Source organism: Symsagittifera roscoffensis, chromosome 9 (genome assembly GCF_963678635.1).
Source record: "Symsagittifera roscoffensis chromosome 9, txSymRosc1.1, whole genome shotgun sequence".
NCBI classification, from domain to species: domain Eukaryota; kingdom Metazoa; phylum Xenacoelomorpha; order Acoela; family Convolutidae; genus Symsagittifera; species Symsagittifera roscoffensis.
Genome location: NC_087070.1, coordinates 15,456,534 through 15,477,797, shown reverse-complemented (window position 1 = coordinate 15,477,797; position 21,264 = coordinate 15,456,534). Strand labels below are relative to the sequence as shown.

Here is a 21,264-nt window from a genome sequence, read left to right as displayed (position 1 = left end):
TTGCTTGTAAGAACCAGCAAAGAATTCTCGAAGTAGTAAATTTTGCGAGCATCAAGGGGAGGGCCAGGCTCTACTTAAGTTAGAAAGTAACTGAGAAGTGCAGCGGAAAAAGAAACAAAAGACCAGCAATTTTTATGAGAACTATAATGATTGTTTTTCATCTTGAGTGCAATCGAATTCATCCGGAAAATTGAAACTGCAGAACAAATGACAGAGGCTATTCCATTAGTGCAACAATGCATGAGGGTAGATTTAGACAGACAATTCTCTAAATGCTATGGAAAATGGACTCGATTAGATTCTTTACACTAGATTTTATTTTGGTCTATTTGGTGACAATAGCTTTTGTGTCCCAACCTTGACAATTTTGGCCTAAAATTTGTCTATCTATCAATCAAAGACACGCAATTCAAGGGTTCTTGATGTAAATTTGATAGTTGTATCTTATGTAACGACCAAATTGAGATTCCTTTTTTTGCTATATAGAGCGCGGACTCCTAAAGTCTGCTCTGACCGCCGCATGATGGAAGGGCCCATTTAAGTTAACTAAATTATAAAAAGGGCCCTTCCGTTTAAGCTCATCTTTGTTCTGATGTCTTTCTCGTCTTTTTTTGCTTAATTTTTTGGGTAGCCGCTACGTTTTCCGTGTAACTGGCGCAGCTTCATGAGTGCATCCAACAGTCAGTGGACAAGCTACAGCATCTAATTTCTTTTGATGATATTTCGACTATTTTTTAATAGTTTCGTGGTCGTTACATGCGTCGTTTAATAATTCACTTGATGTTTTTACTTATGGATTGAAAACTTTGTCGTCGAAGAAGCGCGGTTGAGTCTTGAGCCCCAGATTCCATTCCGTTTGATTTTAGTTTTGCTTCCTTTTCAGTGGTTGTTGAGTTGTTTTAATTGACCTTTTTTTCTACTGAAGTCCAGATAATCAGGAAATTGAGAAACGTGATCAGTTTTAATTTTTGTTAGTTGTAGTTTGCAAGAAGCACGATTGTTCGTTTCGCCTCATCAAACTTTATTTTGGCAATTTTTAAAATTATAATCCGAGCTTCTGTTAATAGGGGGATTAAATTTACAAAGAGATTCTTTTTTAGTGTTTTCTGATCTGTGTCCGCGGACAACAATCTGTCCCGAAAAATGCGAGTGCACAGACGGAATAGTTCAGTGCCAAGAGAGAGGTCTGCGGAAAATACCGAAGAATCTGCCTCACTCGGCGAAGGAAATCAAGTTGATGAAGAATATGATAAATCATGTTCCGGGAGGTGCATTCAAACACATCAAGAACTTGAACCGAATCGACTTGAGCTCGAACTCGATTTCTACTATCGACGAAAAAGCATTTGAAGGGCTTCACGAATTGACACAAATATGCTTGTACAGCAATTCGATTCAAGAATTGCCACCTAGATTGTTTAAAGGTCTGAAAAAACTCCAAATATTGCTTCTTAATTCAAACCTGATAAGTTGTTTGCCAGAAGTTATCTTCGCCGACGTTGAAAGCTTTTCTCTCCTATCTCTGTATAGGAACAACTTGCAATCTTTTACCAATAATACTATCCGGGTGAAAGAGACGGGGCATATTCATTTGGGAGAAAATCCGCTAATATGCGATTGCAATTTGAAGTGGATTAAGTCGACCAAGAATGAGATGGGCATGAGTTTAATTGAGGTTGATAGTAGTGATGCCACATGTGACTGGCCATTGCGAATGAGGAAGCGAAAGATGCAAACTATTGACGAAAATGAGTTCCAGTGTGAGGGCGGCGAGGCGGCTCGAACCCGTGAAGCAGGTACATGTTTCGTAGATTTAAAGTGTCCGCAAAAATGCAATTGCTCTGATGGAACTAGAGTTGATTGCTCGAATGGGGGATTCCGCAGTATCCCTGATGACATCCCAAGATACACAACCGAGTTGATTCTGAACAAAAATTTGATCAATCGAATTGAAGCTGATGACCGGTTTCTGAACATGGTAAATTTGAGAAAAATCTCGCTCAAAGAAAACTTGATTGAAGAAATTGAAGATGGATCTTTTTTCGGGGCCTCTGAATTGACTGACATTGAACTCAGCAGCAATAATTTGAAAGAAATCAGACGTGGAATGTTCAAAGATCTGCCAAATTTAAGAAGAGTTTCCTTGAGGTACAACCGTATTAAGTGTCTCAAAAACGATACATTCATGGACAATAAGAACCTCGAGTTGTTGTCACTTTACAGTAATGAAATTCGAACGATCGAAAAAAATCCCTTTGAAAACTTACCGTTGCTGAAAACACTCAACCTGTACTCGAATCCACTCATCTGTAACTGTCACATGGAGTGGCTGAACAACTGGCACAACTCTAGACCAGGAAAAACGGTGACCGGAAATCCGACATGCGTTGAGCCGAAGCATCTGCGAAATTTGCCAATATTCGATCTCACGAAATTAGATTTTGAATGCGAGAATAACGAAGAAAATAGCTGTGTTAGTTCGCTCAAATGTCCACCAAAATGCACATGCGTGAAAACATCTGTTAGATGTCATGATGTTCAATTGACGGGAATCCCTGAAAATATCCCACTTGAAGTTACTGAGTTAATTTTAAGCGATAACGTAATTCGGAAGATAAATCTAGAGGCATTGAAAGGTTTAAAAGAACTGAAGGTACTAGACTTGTCTGGTAACATGATTTCGTCTGTCCCTGATAATACGTTCCAGACGTTGATCAAACTGGAAACGCTGAATTTGGTCAACAATTACATCAAATGTATCGGCGTGAAAGCGTTCCATGGTCTGGTGTCATTGAAGTACTTGTCCTTGACAGAAAATATGATATCTCAGATACCCGAGACTTCGTTTCAAGATCTTTCATCATTGACTCACCTTTATTTGGGTGAAAATAAACTATATTGCGACTGTGACTTAAAATGGCTCGCTCGTTTGGTGCAGGAAAAAGGTTTAGATGGCGGAGTCGCTAAATGTGAGTTGCCGAAAACAATGGCTGCCCAGGCTTTGCTATATAGCGATGCAGCGACTTACAGGTGCGAAAATTCGAAGCCACCTATAGAGGTTCTCGGGAAATGCAACCCTTGTTTGTTCAAACCATGTCATAACGGAGGAACCTGCGGGTTGGACGATGAAATTGAGTTCAAATGTCACTGTGCGAGAGAGTTTGGCGGGAGGTATTGCGAAAACGCACTGAGTCGTTGCTTCGAGGATCCATGCAAAAACGGAGGCCAGTGTCACCCGGATAACCAGTCTAGTTTCTGGTGTGAATGTCCGGTTGGGTTCAGTGGAGTCCACTGTGAACTTAATATCGATGACTGTCAGTATCACAAGTGTCTGAATAATGCGACATGCGTTGACGGTGTGAACGCTTTTACATGTCATTGTTCTCTTGGTTTCGAAGGTGAGTTTTGTGAAAATGACATCGATCTGTGCGACTTTGATCATAACCAGTGCAGAAATGGCGCACCTTGTATTGACTTGGTGCACGATTACGAATGCAATTGTCAGCCCGGATTTTCGGGGAAGAATTGTGAAGTTAATGTAGATGAATGCGCTGATCATAAGTGCAAAAATGGCGGAAAATGTGTCGATGAAATAAATGGCTACACATGTGCTTGCAAGGATGGTTATGACGGGGAGTTTTGCGAGTATGAGCCTCTAAGATATCCTCCGAACAGTGTGTGTTTTAATAATGACTGTAAAAACGGAGCACTGTGTCACCGACATCCCGAAGACGCCAATAACTTCAAATGTCTTTGCGTCCCCGGATTTACAGGAGAGAAATGTGGTCATCTTTCTTCGGTTTCCTTCGACCGTTTGAACACTTTTATACTGTCTAATGGAGTGGTAATGGACACAAGTATGAATATCACTTTTGAAATTAGTCCACGTAGTGATACGGGAGTTCTGATGTACCACAACCCGGACCATCGTCAGAGACACCTTCTTATACAACTGTACAATGGAAAAGTGCGAGTCAGTTACTATCTGGGAACTACTCAAGGAGTTGTAATTGAAACTAGGAGCTTGATAAGCCGACTGATCTTTGCCAAGGTTGAAGTACGAGTAATTAAGCTCAATGTTCAAGTTTTAGTGGACGACAAACTGGAGAAGGCCGGAAATATTTCAGCGGCTATGGAAAACGAGTTGGAATTTTTGACTGACGAAAAGGCGACGTATATTGGAGGACTCCCCGCGAACCTTCGAGACAACGCGGCAAAAATGTGGCATATTGTTCCAGACACTGTGAACAGTTTCTCGGGTTGCATGAACTCTCTTATTGTCAACAACCGGCAAATAAATTTCGGAGATAATGTCGAGAACTTCGATGTTTTGCCGGGTTGCAAGTATGAGCCAGATACTTCGATGCAAAGCGATGGACCGTCGAACGAAAAGAAGACAGCGTGTGATTATAACATGTGTGAAAATGATGCAAGCTGCGAGGTTACAGGACCTGCAAATTACGCTTGCAAATGTCCTTTGGGATACGGAGGTCCAATGTGCTGGAAAAAGATCGAGTGTAATGTCGAAAAGGTGAAGCACTTCGAGATGGACGGATGCATGAGCACCAAGAAGATTCGCTACATCGAGTGTCCGAGAAGCTGTGGCGGAGATTTATGTTGCCGAGCGTTGAAGAAGAAGGCGATTACGTCGCGTTTCGAGTGTCACCGAAACGAAACAAAGACAGACCGCATTGAGGTCCCGGTAGTCCGAAAATGCGAATGTGGCCCATGTTGAAAAGAAAACCGAAGATGCAAAAAGGGAAAACAATTTGCAGACTATTTTTCATAAATTTATAATCTGTTATAATTATTATACAAAGTAGTATTATATTTATTAAGTGTTATTACTATTGTACTGTACCGAGCAGTTTGAAACGAATAGTAGCAGTAAGTGGTATTCAGCAGAATTAGAATAATGGTCGATTGCAGTCATTCACATATGTATGCTTTTGTAGTTCAATGTTAATTTTGAAGTGTTTTTTCAGCATACGTTTTAGCTCGCCACATATGAAGCGTCAATGAAAGATCGTAATAGATGTAGTGAGGTACCCCTGATTCGGGTTCCAAAAAGATATATTTTAAAATCTATCCAAGTGCCTGCGAAATAGATGAGTGTCTAGTCGATATGTCCTAGGTAATTACCACAAATATCTTTAAAAGGGGGGTTGACATGAAATTAATAATGATACTTGAGTTGAAATAGAGCGTCACTCGTGCCTACGATGTCTGAAAGTTCACTTCAAATCTCTACTTTGATTCAAACACTGATTATCAGTACAGTCTCGGGACATAGAAGTTGAACATTTTTGATTTCAACGTATTTTTTCATTCCCGTATTTGTCGTTTTCTCTGCAATTATTCAAGATATAGCGTTGAAATTTCGACACATGCTAGATAAATTATTTGGAATTACTAGATCGATCAAACTGTATATATATATATATATATATATATATATTATTACTAGCTACTATATCATAACTATTTCAAAGCTGATGAGCCGGTATTACTCTTTATGCAACGACCGATAAAAGAATTGAAAGAGTTTTTTTGGTCATGCGTCAAAAAAAGGCTAAACGTTTTTGAATATTTTTGCGCTGATGATCAAAATAAGCCAACAAAAGAACTTTTCCAGGAAGTATTTCGAGCAAATGACTGCTCCAATTCATGCATTGGGTTCTCATACGCAGTTTTGTTTTCTCTATTTGCTGTCAAGTTTTCTGGTATAAGCGCGCAAGACCTTTTATTGCCCGTATTGTCAAAACAGATACGACTGCTTTTTGACAAGCGACCAAGTGACTCTTTTTAATCTGTCGTCTTCATGCTGCATAAAGGGTAAGTGAAGCTCATCAGCTTCCCAAAAAATCTTATTGAAACCATAAATTCAGTTTCCTTTTACTGTTTGCGAGGTTTTATCACAGGAAGAACAACTCTTAATTAGTTATGATATGCTGGCTGTTATACACCTGCAAAAGATATCTCAAACTTTGACCCCGTTAACTTCTTTCAAGTAAATTCATCTAGCACGAGTCAAAATTGCAACTTTATATCTTTACCCTACAATGAGGAAGGGCATGGCAATGGGGTACTAGACTTGTTTCTCGCAAATAACTTCGTTCACAGGACTCATCTCATCTGGACTCATCTCTTGTGGCACCTTGTTTCATAATTAATTATTTTTTTCTTCCGTAGCGTTGCCGGTCTTTTTAGCCTGGAAGTAAGAAATACGCCTGTGACGCAAAGGTCCGTGGTTCGAATCTCACAAGACTTGTTTAAAAAAAGGGAAATATTCTGTTTCAAATGAAACTGTCGGCCAATTATTTGTCTGCTTATTTTCTGTCGACTGAGTTGATACATCTTGGAATTGTTTGTGTTTTGGTGAGCGATTTTTTTAGTGGAGCTTTTTTGATTTTTGCGTATTTATACTTTCGGTCCAAAATATTTCGGCCAAATTTTTTATCGGCTCAGTGACCTATTTTGGGTCGTTCCAAGAAAAACACAACTTCAACTTTCCCCTGCGCGTTTTTTAAGGTGGTTGCATTTTTACCATTCGGTTTGCGGAAATTTCATTTTTGTCAGCTTTATAGGTTTCGGCTCATTTTCTATCGCTTAGTAGCCTCTTTTTACTCCATTTGATGCGCGAAAAAAGTTTGTGTGCCTATGTGTGTTATGAAGAGAAGGGGGATGTTAAATTTTCTCATTAAGTTTTAAATTTTAAAAAATTTCCGTTTGAACAGTTTCTGCTCAGATATTTTCGACGTTGTAACCGCTTGTTTATTTTTGCTCCGAAGCTGATTTTGCATTCTATTGTTTGGAAATGTTTATTTCAGAAGAATCTTCTTTCATTTTCTTAGACTTAGTTGTATCGCAAGTGGCGCGAAGCTCATTGTCGCCTCTGTGTAAATAATTGAAAAGAAAACTATGAAAATGCGAAGTAGTATTTCGTTCAATTGCTCGTTGAACGCAAAGGGTCCAAATTTTATGTCCCGTGACTGAAGCAGCTATCAAAACACAAGAGAATAGTAATATGAAAAACAATATTTCCGGAAAATTAGGATTTGTTACTCATTTTTTCGAATCCAGCTATGAGGCAATCATGAAATAGCAACCAGATCCATGAGAACGGACACCTGTCCGATTCCATTAGTATCAGCAGGTTTTTTTTCTAGTTTGTTTTTAGTAAAGGCTCTTTTTGTATGTTTTTTACCTTTGAGCTTAACTTATGTGTAAATTTAGGTTGAGGACCTCGATGGTTACGATTATGAAATTGATTACGTTTTCATCTTGCATATCGAAGTAACAAGATTGGAAGAAAGTTTGGGTTCAATCTTGACGAGATAGAACATCCGGAGAATATGATCGCTGAAGTGTACAAAAATGATTTTGAATAAATATAATCTCGAAGACATTTGATCATGAAGACTGACATGTTTCTGTCAAATCTGCAGAAATCAACATTAACTGGATTTTGAAAAAACTGGAATCCGAGAACAACAACTCCTTCGGGTGCTACCTTAAATTTTGGTTTATCCATTATATATTTAAATGTGGGCTTCACTATCTCGCCATCTTTAAGCTTTTTCAACGTATTATTTTTGCATGTTTAACAAAAGAATTTTTGCAGGTTTTAGCTGTGTATATTGCAATGGTTGAGATTTTTTCAATTTTCTAGTTTTAATTAAGTGTTTATTTCATCAAGTTTCAAAATAGCAACCCAATAGTGGGATACTCAGGATTTTCCCAGCTTTTGCGGTTCTGGCCTCCATATATGAATAACCAAATCCTTTTAGTTTATGAGATACGGCAATTCTCTCAATTTTTGAAATTTTCACTCTGTAGTTGGGTGCTGTGAGCATACTCTCAGGTGTTGCGATTCTTACCTCTGAATATTACTGCTCAAATCCTTGTAGTTTTTGAGATATGACGTTTTTTTTAGATTTTTCAAAATTTTCAGAGAACTTAGATATAAAAAATTCACAAAGTTTGAAGTTCCCATCTCTATATTGAGGCTCTGTCAGAGTACTCTCAGGAGTGTCGAATTTAGCCTCCAAATATGACTACTCAAAGCTATGTAATTTCCCAGAAATGAATTTTTTGGTATTTTAAAAAAAAATCTTCAGAAAACTTAAATTAATTTTTTTAAGTTTGAAGTTCGCAACTCTGTAGTGGCGGCTGCCAATTTGGCCTCCAATTAGGAATACCCAAATCTTTTTAGTTCTTTTGATACGACGATTTTTGTGATTTTTTTCAGAAATTTTCAGAAAACTCAAATTACAAAATAATTCACAAAATTGAAATTCCTAACCCTGTAGTTGTGTGCTGTTAGAGTACTGTCAAGGACTGCGAATATTGCTTTCAAATAAGACTGGTCAAATCTTTGTAGTTTTCGAGATGTGAACTTTTATCTGGTTTTCAAAAAATATATCGTTCTTAGAAAATTTAAGTGTGAAGGTTCTCACAATTTGACTTTCCCAATGTTGTAGTTGGGTAGTTGAAGAGTACTCTCAGGAGTTGCAAATCTTGCGTCCAAATGCGACTGCTCAATTGCATGTAGTTTTCGAGATGTCACGTTTCTTAGTTCATTAAGTTTTTTTAGAGAACTTTGCAAATTCTTAGTTCATTAAATTTCAAATTTTTTCAAAGAACTTAAAACTTCACAAAATTTTATGGTTTTTCTTAATTTGTATTAAAAAAACTTGAATAAAGAATTTTGCAAAATTTGTAGTTACGAACCCTGTAATTGGTTGCTGTCAGAAAACACAAAGGATGCAGATCTTATTTTCAATAAATGCGGTTTTTTATGAGTTGTTAAAAATTCGAAGCACGGGAGGTGCGTTACTTGCTAGTTATTATTATAAAACGCTTTTATTTTAAATACGCTTTTTATTAATATGCTAAAATAGTGCACCTTACAAAGTGGATGAACGTTGACTTTTCGCTAAAAAAATGAAGGTCTTTTCCGGAAAATTGAATAAAATTATTGATTACCAGAGTATTGTCTTAATTGGCACGCTTACCCAGGGGGAAGGGCAATTATTCCGCAGGACTTGAACATTTTTTTGGTTCTTTTTTTTTCAGCAGAGAAGTTTTTTCAGCAGATAACACTGATTCACGCGCGCGATGCTTCTGATGTCGAAGGTCAGCTAGAAATTGATTATGTGGTCCTGAAAACTTATTTTTGTAAAAAAAAAATGAAATTGATTGGAACTGAAGTTGTTTGTTTTTGCTGAAACTCCTTGTTATGCTTTCAACTATTTCAGCTAAATGGAATTGAAAATAATATGCAAACCATTTTATGAAGAGATGAAAAAACTGAAAGTATGAAAGTTAGAAGAAAGAACAGAAATGAATCGATAATGTTCGAATCTGTTATTTTTTTAATTGAACTTTTGAAAAATTTTTGTACTACCTTTTTTAAAATCTTTTTTGTGCCAAGTTTTTATCTTTCAAATGAGATCTATTCCATATTTTATCTGTTCAGTTGACTTAGTGTAATAGGAGTTGGTTTCATAGTTTTGATTCATCTAGCCTCACCAAGTGTGTGTGACATTTATTACACATGCGGAAGCAAGTGTCTTTTAATCGAGAACTAGACTTTTTCCCATAAACAACTTTTCCTACACATTTTCAACTTGCTTTATCAAGGTCCGAAAGTCAAATCCCGGTCGGACCTTGTGTTTTTATCAGTATGAATTTTATTTAGACTTTCGTTTATCTGCTCAAATTTTGTCGGCTTAGTTGCCACATCATGGATATCTCTTGTTGTAAATGCAAGTTTCATGGTAGTTAAAAGTATTTTTCATTGTAGTTTCAGGGGAGACTTGAAACTTTTTAAAGTTTTTTTTTTATAAACTGGTGTCTGCTCAATTTTATCGGATTTTGTTCATTGCTAATTTAAACTATAATTGTATTGCTTGATATTTTTGCCTAGATTTCATGTTTGATAAAATCAGGTATTAAGAAAATGTATGGGATTAGGGTTTTTCTTTCATTTTTTTAGACGCTCTGGAATTTTTTTCACTTTGCAAAAGTTCTTATATTTCTCAAATTTTTTGTACCGGTTTTAAAAAAGGTATCAATGAAGAGAGAACACCTACTTTAATGTGTGCCTGTAGATTCTCCCAGTCTTTTTAATTTCTGCCTCGGTCTCTCTTTGAGAAAGTCTGTTAGGGAATATTTGACCCATATTTCTAATTTTTTGTTTGTCTCAAAAACTATTGTCCCTTATCTGAGATTTTGATTTCAATGAATAGAACAAATTGAAAAAGCTCCCCTGCATAATCGGTTCTGCACAAAATTTTTTACTCATGGCCATAGGAAAAGTGAAATTTTCTATTTTTGACTTTTTTTACAAAACTTTTTGACTTTTCTCAAAAACGAGCCTTCCATTTCTGAGATTTTGGGTTTAATCCAATAAAAGGTCGTGAGAAGTTTTTTTGCTCACCCGACTATGCACAATTTTTTTGACGCAGAAGGTTATGGCTCTCGGAAAATTCAAATTTTTCATTTTTGAAACTTATCGACGTTTCTCTAAAACTACTCTCCTATATCTGAGTTTTTAAGTTCAATCGAAAATACAGGTTGCCTGAATCTCTTCTGCATAATCTGCTACGCTTAATCTTTTTAGGCTATGTTTCTTTTTTATGTTTTAATTTTTTGTTGGCCGGTTATTTAGGGAGTTTTCTCCATAACCCTCCTGCCAAATCTGATATCATAGGTGTCATCGAAACAAAAGTTGTTGACAGCCTCCCTGCGTAAACGGCCAATCCCAATTTCTTTGAGAAAATGTTATGGCCTTCAAACAAGTCAAAGTTTTGAAAGTTTGACCGTTTTTTGGAGACTTTCTGACTTTTCCTCAAAAACTAGACTGCCGATTTCCAGGTTAAGTATTCATTAGATCAACCTGGTTTTTATTGTTTTTTCTATTTTAGCGGCCACGACCTGATTTTTGCGGAAAAAAGTTATGATTTGGGGAAAGTCATGTTGTCGAAGTTTTCACAGTTTTTTTTAGAAACTTTTTGATTTTTTTTTTAAAAGTACCCCATCAAATCTGAGATAAACAGTTCAAAAAAAACCGGCTGCGAGAATTTTTCTGCAGAATTGGCGGCTGAAAAATCTCAACATTTTTTACTCTTCTCACTTATTTTGGTAGAGGAACAACTTGTTTTGGGTAAAGTCGTTTTTGAAATTTTAAAGTAACCTGTTTCATCCCGCATCAGTATAGCATTTTCGAAATGTTTTTCTTTTTTGCCTTATCGCAAGTGCTGCGAAGCTCTGCTTCGCCTCTGTGTTTTATAAAAGTATTACATAAGTGAAATAATTGGAGCGTTTTCTGCTTCCATCTACCTTAAACATGTTATATTTTTTGATGAGTTTAGCGTACTAATACGCGAAATGTGTGATATGACGAGATTCTTTGTGTGAAACAAGTATGCTCAGATTGGCTGCTGAAGTTATTACCCTTGCGATAAGCACGGTTATTGCAATCGAGTACTGGATTTTTTTTCCATCTTCAATTTTGGTTCATCTTCCAATATGTTTTTGTAGTTTCGTCTATCAACGGACATATTTTAGCATGTCTGCATTTTAAATATTACCCATTAAATACCGGAAAGAGGTTTATATTAGTTGTAATTTAACCAACTCTAATTTGGGTAAACTTCATTGTTCGTTTTTTTCTTAATCGGGCTCAAAGCTTTCGAGGAAGGTTATGTGCGTGTTTTGAGCGAGAGGATTTCAATGCCTTTTTGAGCTTCAATTTTGTTTTCATTGAGAACGTTTTTTTTCGGCTCAATGGGTGTCTGCTCAAGTATTGTCGGCTGTGGCCACTTCGTTTGTTGCATATGTATTGTTTCGCGACTGGTGCATTAAGTTAAAAGTTTTGTTAATGCGAAGTAAAACTTAGTTTTCCGTTTTTGAAAATCAAATGAGTGCGGGAAAGTCAGAAAAAACTATTTGTTTCAAATTTGTAAAATAAACGTTAATTTTGAAGGTTGATTTCAGTTTTGGTTTATGTTCAATAGTTTAGTTAATTTTGCAAAGAAATTTTTTTGGATAAAGATTAAAAATTTACTGGAACGATTATTTTTTTTTGAATTGGTTTCGTTCCTTTGAATCTTCTGTGGGGTAGGAAATTTTCATTCATTTTTTTAAAGTTTTTTGGCCTTGTGTTTTGTGTAGCTTTGTCTGGTATTGTTCCCACTGATGAAAAAAGTGATGAAATATTTCTGCTCGGCGTGGTTTCTTAATGCGCGGATTGGATTGTTTAAGAGTTTTTAATTAACTGTGATGGAATTTCTTTTACCATTTGAAAGATTGCAATTCCCTGATCTCAAATCCAAGATCTTTCTTACATTTGATTGTTTTTTTAGTGAAGTTACGGTTGCTTACGCTGGCGATGAGCAAGCGTTGCTTAAAAATTGCGAGTAAGGAATAATTAATGAGCGAAAAATATCCAGTTTTGTAATGCGTAGTAAAGGCTGCGAAATTATTCTGCTCAGAATTTATTCAAATTTAAATGAAGCACGCATATAGATCCAAATAATGTGCCAGCAGTTATAAAACATAACTATGTAAATTGGGCGTGACGGAATTATCATGAAGTTTTTATCAATATTTTGGAAAAAAAACACTTCAAACACCTGAAAGTATGGTCGGACCATTCAAGGCCTCATTCTTTATCATTTTTGATTTCATTGCAACTCAGTTTCAATAGTAAGTTCGAAATCGAAAACTTTGAGCAAATTTGGCCGACCTAAAAGAAAGGTCGACAAGTTTTGCGGTTTTTTTTAAATGGCACCGCCCGAGAAAATCCCAGTTCTACTCTTGTCCTCGTTGATTAAATCGCAAATCAAAAAATCTGTTTAAGTTCAAAGTTCGATGCGATTTCACTCCGCTGTAGTGAAAGTGTTTTATCATTTACTATGCATTTCGAATCAAGCTTGAAATAGATTTTAATCTGCACCCAGATGAATTTATATTTCTTTGTAATATTTATTTTTGCATAGAAGAAAGCACCCATTAATTTCAAGGGCCTTTACCTATCAGAATCTATTAACCCGTATATTACCATTAAATCCCGAATCAGCTGACCATTCCAAATTCCAAATATCCGACCTTAAAAGGTAAAATTAAGACGCTAAGTACATCCCACAGTATTTTACATAGTGTGTGGGGGATAGACAAAAAACGGAGAAAAGTAATTCATTTTTCCAATTTTTCGAAAAAGCAGAAGCTAATCGTTCAGCTTCAAGGTGCAGTCGGAACATTCAGGGCTTTGGCTTGATTTATGAATAGTCTTGGTGTTTCTACTGTCGAAGACAGTGACGGAATATTTGTGCTCGTGGTGTTTTTTTGGTTACATGACGATTTACCCTATTCCAATTTACCCTTTAACTATTTACCCTGTGCCGATTTAACCTACAATCCAACTTAACCTATTCCAGTTTACCCTACGCTCGCTATAATAAAAACGTACCCTATCCTATGTCATTAGTATGTCCTGCTACCTTTTTTTTCTGAAAACAATTTTCGAAATTTTAACGCCCCCCTTTTTGATTTTTTGATCAGCAAGCTATTAATTTGATGAGCTCAAATTTAAGAAAATATTTTATCTATGATTTTTTGCAAAGTTAGCGGGTTTCAAAGTTGCCAATTTGGGATAAGTAACGTGCGTGAGCAGTTATTTAATCCCGCTTAGAAGTTGTTCTAAATTTGATAGAGACATGCTAGTTGCTTTGATTAGTACGTTACTGAATGCTTAATATATCACTCTGTCCTTAAGGTAGCAATTGGAGGATAATTAAAAAAAACGTTGTTTTTTATTTTTCAGAAAATTTCAACTATTTCTGAAAATCGAAGAATTCTCAGAAGTCAGTTAGAACATTCAGAGCATCACCTGACACGGGTAGTTTTATGATTCTTATTATGAATTCTGTTTTTTTTTGATAATCGAGAGGTCTTTGTATATTTGCATCGCACTCGAATCATACAAATGGACATTTTAGTCATTTTTTATACCAGCGTTCACGATTTTTTGATCAATTTCTTATGTTACAACTCAAATTTATCTGCAACACGAGTTTCAGCAACTAATAAAAGAAAGGTTGCTGATCTAATCCATTTTTTGTTCCGTTTTTTATAAAATCTTTAGGTCTATATGTTACATAAACTATTTCAATTTTTAGTTTAAATTTCTTGTATTGCTCCAAATCTTCTCAAACGGGACCTTGCTCTTGTTACGTGCATTCAACACACTAGATTTCTTTGGGAAAAATTGTTTAAATATATTTATCTTAGTCTCAGTGATGAATTCGGTAGCTATTTTCTGACCCTGTATGTTCGAAACAGGTGCAAATTATTGGATTTTGGTTGGAAAAGCGGAGAAGGGCTAAAAATAGTTGAATCAATTTGAAAGAACAGTTGTTTGGCTACAAATGAACCATTTAATTCATGTTTCAGAAATAAATTTCCGTAGTTCAGAGAATACAAAAACGGAAATCATTTTTTTCGTGATGGTTGTTGTTAAAAGGAGGGATTTGTTTTGTTTCTATCTCTTCCTGTGCGATCCGCTCTATTGATACTAATTCCCCCGGCGGTAACTTCTTGCCTTATTTTTTTAGAGTTATTAAAAGCTTTTAGAAACGTTTTGTTGTGGTTTCCATTGCAATGTTTTTTCTTGAGCACTCTGCGAAAAATTTGCTTTATTTGCCAGTTAATTGAACTAAATTAGCGCCCAACATTCGCGAGGAATATCTTATAGCGGATCTCCTTAATAATCTCCGCCTTATGGTATTTACTTAAGAATCTCCACCCCTATGAATAAATACAGTAAACTAGCGCTAGAGCTTTTTATTGAGAGTTCTAATATTGCTGCATTCTGATTGGTTTGAAAATTCGCCGCAAGTAATCCATTTAACAATTTCCGCCCCCTTCTGAAAAGCTGAAAATGGGGGATATTGTTAAGTAGATCCCTTATAGCCCTTAAAAATTCTAAACGGTCTTTACAGTATTGGTTTCAGGTTATATAGCACGCGGCTTGTCAGTTTATATAGGGTTGGAACATTAATTTGATATCCGATAAGTAATCAGCTTTCCTGAGTTATTTGTACTCTTATAAAAAGCTGGTCGAAGTTAACTTAGCTTTTTTATTTTAACACAGTTTTTATTTGATAACTTCCTATGTATACCATTATCTAAGATGTAAGTTGCAAAAATGTAGATTTGAAGTTAACAATTGCCAATATTGTCATTTCAAGTACCAGAAAATGGCACCCGTGTACTCTTGTAAAACATCGGTTTTTTACGGAACTTTTTTCTAGTAAAACATTGGTGTTTTACGGAACTTTTTTCTTGAAAACCATTGGTGTTTACGGAACTTTTTTCTTTTAATACATCGGTTTGATACGGAACGTTAAAAAAAACGCTGACATCGGTTTTCTTTTTTGTTCAGAAAGTCGTTAATAATTTTTTTGATGTCATAAAAAAGTTAATAACTGTATTGGTTTCAAAAATTATGCGATTTGATTGGTTTTGCGAAAATGTATTCATGTTAAGTCAAACAAATAAGCATGGTATAATCTGAGACACGTGAAAAAACACGACACAGCTTTAAATTAGAACAGATTATAAAGTTAATTATGCTCAAAGTTATTTGATTATCAACTTGAATAGTCAAGATTTTAATGTGTTTACAAAGTGAATTTTAAATGAGCTTATCTGTTGGAACATACCATTAAAATCATTCAACTTCTGTTACCTTTCAAAAGCGCGAGAAGTTTTAGTCTGCGTACGAAGTTTTAATTTAGGCGTAACTGAATGTTTTTATTAATTCTACAGTTTAACTAACTATTTATAAGCAAAGGTTGCAATTTCTCTTTACAAATAGATTTTAAATTTCTGCTTATAAAAACAAGCAATAATTGGTTGATACTTCTATTTAGCCTTTATTCTGTGTTATAATTGACCGTTGAAGAATGCAGAAAAGCGAAGCTCCAGAGTCACTGAGTCTGGTTCAAAAAGAGGTAAGACTCAATATATGCTCTTGACAAGGGAAGTATCTAAAAATTTCTCCAGGAGGGGAAGCGGATTTTCAGTTTGCCAAAATATTCTGCGCCGCAGCTAAATTAAAAAAAAAACCGGCCACGAAATAGTAACAAAGGGAGGACCCTTCGATTGATTAGTGGTCCAATCTCTACTGGGGGCGTGTACGCACCCTCACTCCTCCCTTGATTTTGACATTTTTGGTTCGTAAAGGTTGATTTGAAGAATAGACTGAAACTCTAATCGGCAAAAACTTACTAATGTTTAAGGGTGTTTTTGGTCAAACTTCAAAAATTAGAAAGCATTGATCTCGTGAGCTTTGAGATTTGATTGATTTCAATCACTCAAAGTCAATTGTTTTGATCAAATGCTCTCAACAACACAACTCTGTAATTTAGATTACATAACAGAAAAGGCTCTAGAATCGAGATCGTTCTTTTTGTTGTAATTGATTCTAATCTTTACCCTTGCGATAGCAAGGGTATTGCAATCGGGTACTAGACTTTTTCCCGTAAATAGCTTTAGGCACAGAATGGTCAAAATTAGAAACGGTAAAATTAGGTTGAGTTCTTAATTAGTTCTGATTTCTTTTTGTTCTCCGGCACACTTGGTCTGGAGGTAACGAATACGCTTGGGACGGCAAAGGCCCTGGACTCAAATCTGACTGGACCTGTTTTTGTTTCAAACGGAAATATTCCGTTTCACAAGAAAATTTTGGCCCATTATTTGTCTGATTATGTTTTGTCAGCTTAGTTATCATATAGTAGACCTGTGTGTTTTTTTAAACATTATAATTGCTTTTAGTGTTCTGATTTACCTGTGATGTTTGTAATTTTACTAACTTTGACTTTTTATGTTTTATTTTTTTTTTGCTTAAATCTTCTTATTTTTCCTAAACGATTTCGGCCTTTTTTTATTGGCTTTGTGACCTAATTTCAATTCGTTACAAGGAAAACAAAACTTTTATACTCACCTCTGGATCGCACAAATTTTTAAAAATCTTCATAGCAATTCTAGTTCAAGATTTTCATGACAACCATTTTTTCGGCTTTTTGAGCTTTTTTCCCTTTTCTTTCGGCTTGGTTGCACTTGCGAAGCTAAGTGTATTAGTACGAACTTTTTCCAACAGAAGTCGCAAATAAAAGTGCTACTTTTGGTGGCACTTTTGAATTGGTAGGTTGCGGTAGCAGTTTAATATATTATGTGCTTTAACACAGCTGATGCATTTTTAATTCATCAAATGAACCGAAAAAAGTTCATTGTTGCAAACAGCAGTGCATTGATAAAAAGCTCGATTTCAGAAGTTTTCCAACTTTATGTATCCCGTAATTTTTTGAAATGTTTAATTTATACATAATTTGGCTTTAGGCTTTCCAACTTACATTTTTGTATTTGGTGCTACTTTTGCTGCATGGCATTGGCAATTTAATAGCATATGTAGCTGCGTTAGTGGTGGCTAGTTTTGGAATTTTAAGCATCCGTAGCTGAGTGGTTAGTGAGTGAGACTCAAATTTGCTAGGTCGCTGATAGAGCTGCTTTTTTTCGTGATCTAGCAAGTGTTTGCGAAGCGTAGCTGTAAATTTTTGCCTAAATTATATCGGTTTAATGGCCATATTGCATTTTTCGACGAGGGAAAAAAGTGTGTGTGCATGTGTGTGTGTGTGTCTGTGTGTGCGTGTCTGTGTTTTGAGGGTGAGAGGGACTTATTTACTTAAGAAGTCCCTTAACTTAAACTTTTTTCGGCTTAAAGGGTTTCTGCCAGGGTGTTTTCGAAAATTTTCTTCCGATGCTATTTCACATTCCATTTGCTTCCACATTTTCAATTTTTTTCTGACTTAGTGGCTTTCTTGTTTTGTATCGCAAGTGGAGCGAAGCTCAGCTTCGCCTCTGTGTGTATATTTATTTTAGGTCTTTTGATTTTGTTTTTGTAGCATTAATGAAAAGGTTATTTTTCCATAGTTTAGATTCAACTTCTAGATGATTTAGCTTGAGATACTTCTCAAATGATCAAAGGCAGAGGAAAGTTTTTTCAAATGGGAAAAAATCGATGTTCTTGTTTTGTTTCGATCAACCTAGCCTCGATAAGTTTTTTCAAGAGATCTTTTTTGTGAAAATTTTTTAAAGGTTGACTTAATTTTTGTCAAATTTTGAAGAGGTATAGTTTCTGGGCTGATATTTAAGGATTTTAATAGTTTGAAATTTTGAAAAATTTTAGGTTCAGACGGTGGATAAGGTTTTGAGGTTTCGAACAGAATCGAATTTCAACTGTATTTTTTTTTCAATTGGCCTGAGTTAGTATTTCTTCGATAATGATAAACTCGTTTTGAGAATTAGTCAAAGCTTGCGTTTTTCAGTGATCTGAAAAGTATAACATAATTTTTTTTCGTTTTTGAGCCAAGTTGGGAAGATTTGAGCTATGATGGTCTTTATTTAGACCAATATCGGCAATCCAAACAATAGTTTTTTTTTTGCAATCCTTTTTGTTTACGTTCTGCAATCCTTTTTGTTAACGTTCTGGATGTTGAAAAATTGCCAGTTTGACAAAGTTTTGGACTAATTTTTGCACACTCTGATATTTTTTTATGATTCACAAGTGTAACGCAAATTATTTAAGCGTGACGAATTATTTTATTCAGAGTTCTTCCAAATTCAATTGAGGCGAGCTAATTAATTGTTCGTTTTCATTTTTTATACTAATTACCCTTGCGATCAGCTCGGGTATTGCATTCGGGTACTATTTCAATACCCTGGCTCCAAATACACCCTTGCCCCCAACTTTTTCTTCCGTAAATATTTTCGTGCACAGGATAGACAAAATTAGAAATGTGAATTTAGGTTCAGTTCATAATAAATTTGAATATTTTGGCTTCTCCGCTGCTCTTTGTCTGGAGGTAATAAATACTCCTGGGACGGAAGATGTCCTGGGTTCGAACCTGACAGTATCTGTTTTTTTTTTCAAATTTGTCGGGTTATTATTTGTCAGCTTAATTTTTGTCGGTCTAATTGCCACATCGTCGAGTGTTTCTTTTTTGCTGTACGCAATTTTCATTTCAATTGATTACATTGATGTTGACTTAGTATGTTTTCTTTTCTTTTTTGTTCGCTTAAATTTTTTTATTCTGCTAAAAAGTTACGGATTTTTCTTGTCAGTTTTGTAACCTAATTTTGAGTCGTTTCAAGGGAGACATAATTTTTTTGCTCCTCTCTGGATATCATTCAGTTTTTTGCTGTAGTGTTATTTCACAATGATACAAATTTGTTTCACAAAAAGAAGTTTTGAGAATATGACCATTTTGTGACCACACAAATTCTACATTTAACCTTGTAGCTCTATAAACTCCATTTTACGAATCTTTGAGTAGGCAATTGAAATAATTAGTAGGTTATTTGCTTTACTTATCTGGTAAATTACTAATAATTCGTTTTACTATACGCATTCATTTTCGAGTAATGTACACGGCTTTTTTGGTCCGTGCTCTCTTTTAAATTGAAAGCCTGCGTTATAGGTTTTACATCAAGATAAGATAAAAAAAGGAATGGCTTGTTTTGCTTATTCGAGTTCTTGCGGTGTTGGATAACTATTTTCAAAAAAACAAGGATAGCCGGTTAAAGTGCGAGTAGCACAAAAAGCAAAACAAATTTTGCATAAATAAGCGTGCTCTTTCGCTTTACTCGCTCGAATTTAGTCGAAGAATCAAAAACTCCTAGCCGGTTTTTCTCGAATCATGGAATTTGATCGAAAATTTTTAACGTAGTTTGAATCACGATGGAAGGGTTTTTCACCCAATTCTCTCCGATGGTTATTTAGGGTAGCTGATTTAAAGTGGAAAACGCAAAAGCCAAGAAAAGAACTACAATACACCCGAGTACGAAGTCCCTACCCATTGTTCAAATCGTTGAAACTATAAGTTTAACATGACGCTAAGTTTTTTATGGATAAATAGAACGATATCAAAAGAATTTTTTTGAAATCTAGAACACCGTGCAAGTTTTATGACTATCTGAAACGACGGGTGTCTGCGACAGACGAGATTGTAGTCCTGCTTGCTGTTTTCTGTCTGATTTTGAGGTTCACTCTACTACGAATTGGAAAATATTTTGGTCCTGTCTTTGCTGGAAATCGGCTTTATCAACCATCACTAGAGCCCTCAATTAATGACCATCTGAACGACCCGTGTCTGCGACAGACGAGATTTTAGTTTTGCTGGCTGTTTTCTGTCTGATTTTGAGGTTCACTCTTTTGGCTCTATCATCCACCACTAGAGCCCTCGAATTAATATAGTGGTTGAAATTTGAAACCTTCAGTGTGGCTTGCGTGGCGTTATTTTGATGGAACGCGCTATTTTATGAGGTGGTAGGTCAGTAAGTCCGTTTATTAGAAAATCACAACCGGGTGTATGAGATCATTTTAATGAAATGGCCTAGTTTTGCATCCTCGATTGGCACAATTGCATGAATTGATCATTCAAATTTTTGCTGTGGTATCATTTCACAATGATACTAATTTGTTTCACAAAACGAAGTTTTGAATAAATTTCTACTGAACTCCTTCATTTTATGATCATACAAATACCCTTGAAGCGCAATGATTTGAATCTTACGAATCTTTTAGTAGGCAATTGAAATAAGTATTAGGTTACTTGGTTTACTTATCTGGCAATTTACTAACAATTCGGTTTGTTATACGCAATCTTTTTGGAGTAAGGTACACTGCTTTTTTGGTCCGTCCTTTCTTTTAATTTGAAAGCCTGCGTTATAGGTTTTACATCAAGATATGATAAAAAAAGGAATGGCTAATTTTTTTTATGGGTAAATAGAACGATATCCCAAGAAGTTTTTTTGAAATCTAGAACACCGTGCAACTTGTATGACTATCTGAAACGACGGGTGTCTGCGACAGACGAGATTGTAGTCCTGCTTGCTGTTTTCTGTCTGATTTTGAGGTTCACTCTACTACGAATTGAAAAAGATTTTTGTCCTGTCTTTGCGGAAAATCGGCTTCATCAACCACCACCAGAGCCCTCAATTAATGACTATCTGAAACGATCCGTGTCTGCGACAGACGAGATTGTAGTTTTGCTTGCTGTTTTTTGTCTGATTTTGAGGTTCACTCTACTGGCTCCATCATCCACCACTAGAGCCCTCGAATTGTTATTGCGGTTGAAATTTGAAAATTTCAGTGTGGTTTGCGTGGCGTTATTTTGATGAAACGAGCTATTTTTT

At 35.6% G+C, this 21,264-nt stretch overlaps 3 protein-coding genes across 4 annotated transcripts in view; 2 read left to right on the top strand and 1 right to left on the bottom strand.

Moving 5' to 3' along the window:
* Positions 1-5,312, top strand: part of LOC134854678 (slit homolog 2 protein-like) — a 28,869-nt gene extending 23,557 nt beyond the window's left edge. For both annotated transcript variants that reach the window (XM_063871033.1, XM_063871032.1), the window contains exon 3: positions 1,101-5,312. In XM_063871033.1, coding sequence (XP_063727103.1) covers positions 1,101-4,735 — 3,635 coding nt within the window. In that variant the 3' untranslated portion in view covers positions 4,736-5,312. The remainder of the gene's footprint in view (positions 1-1,100) is intronic.
* LOC134854559 (zinc finger protein 749-like) overlaps positions 1-21,264 on the bottom strand; it is a 354,798-nt gene that overhangs the window by 162,331 nt on the left and 171,203 nt on the right. The gene's annotated exons all lie outside the window — the stretch shown is intronic.
* LOC134854227 (P protein-like) overlaps positions 14,947-21,264 on the top strand; it is a 35,196-nt gene continuing 28,878 nt past the window's right edge. The window contains exons 1-2 of the mRNA XM_063870397.1: positions 14,947-15,201; positions 15,942-16,022. Coding sequence (XP_063726467.1) covers positions 15,975-16,022 — 48 coding nt within the window. The 5' untranslated portion in view covers positions 14,947-15,201; positions 15,942-15,974. The remainder of the gene's footprint in view (positions 15,202-15,941; positions 16,023-21,264) is intronic.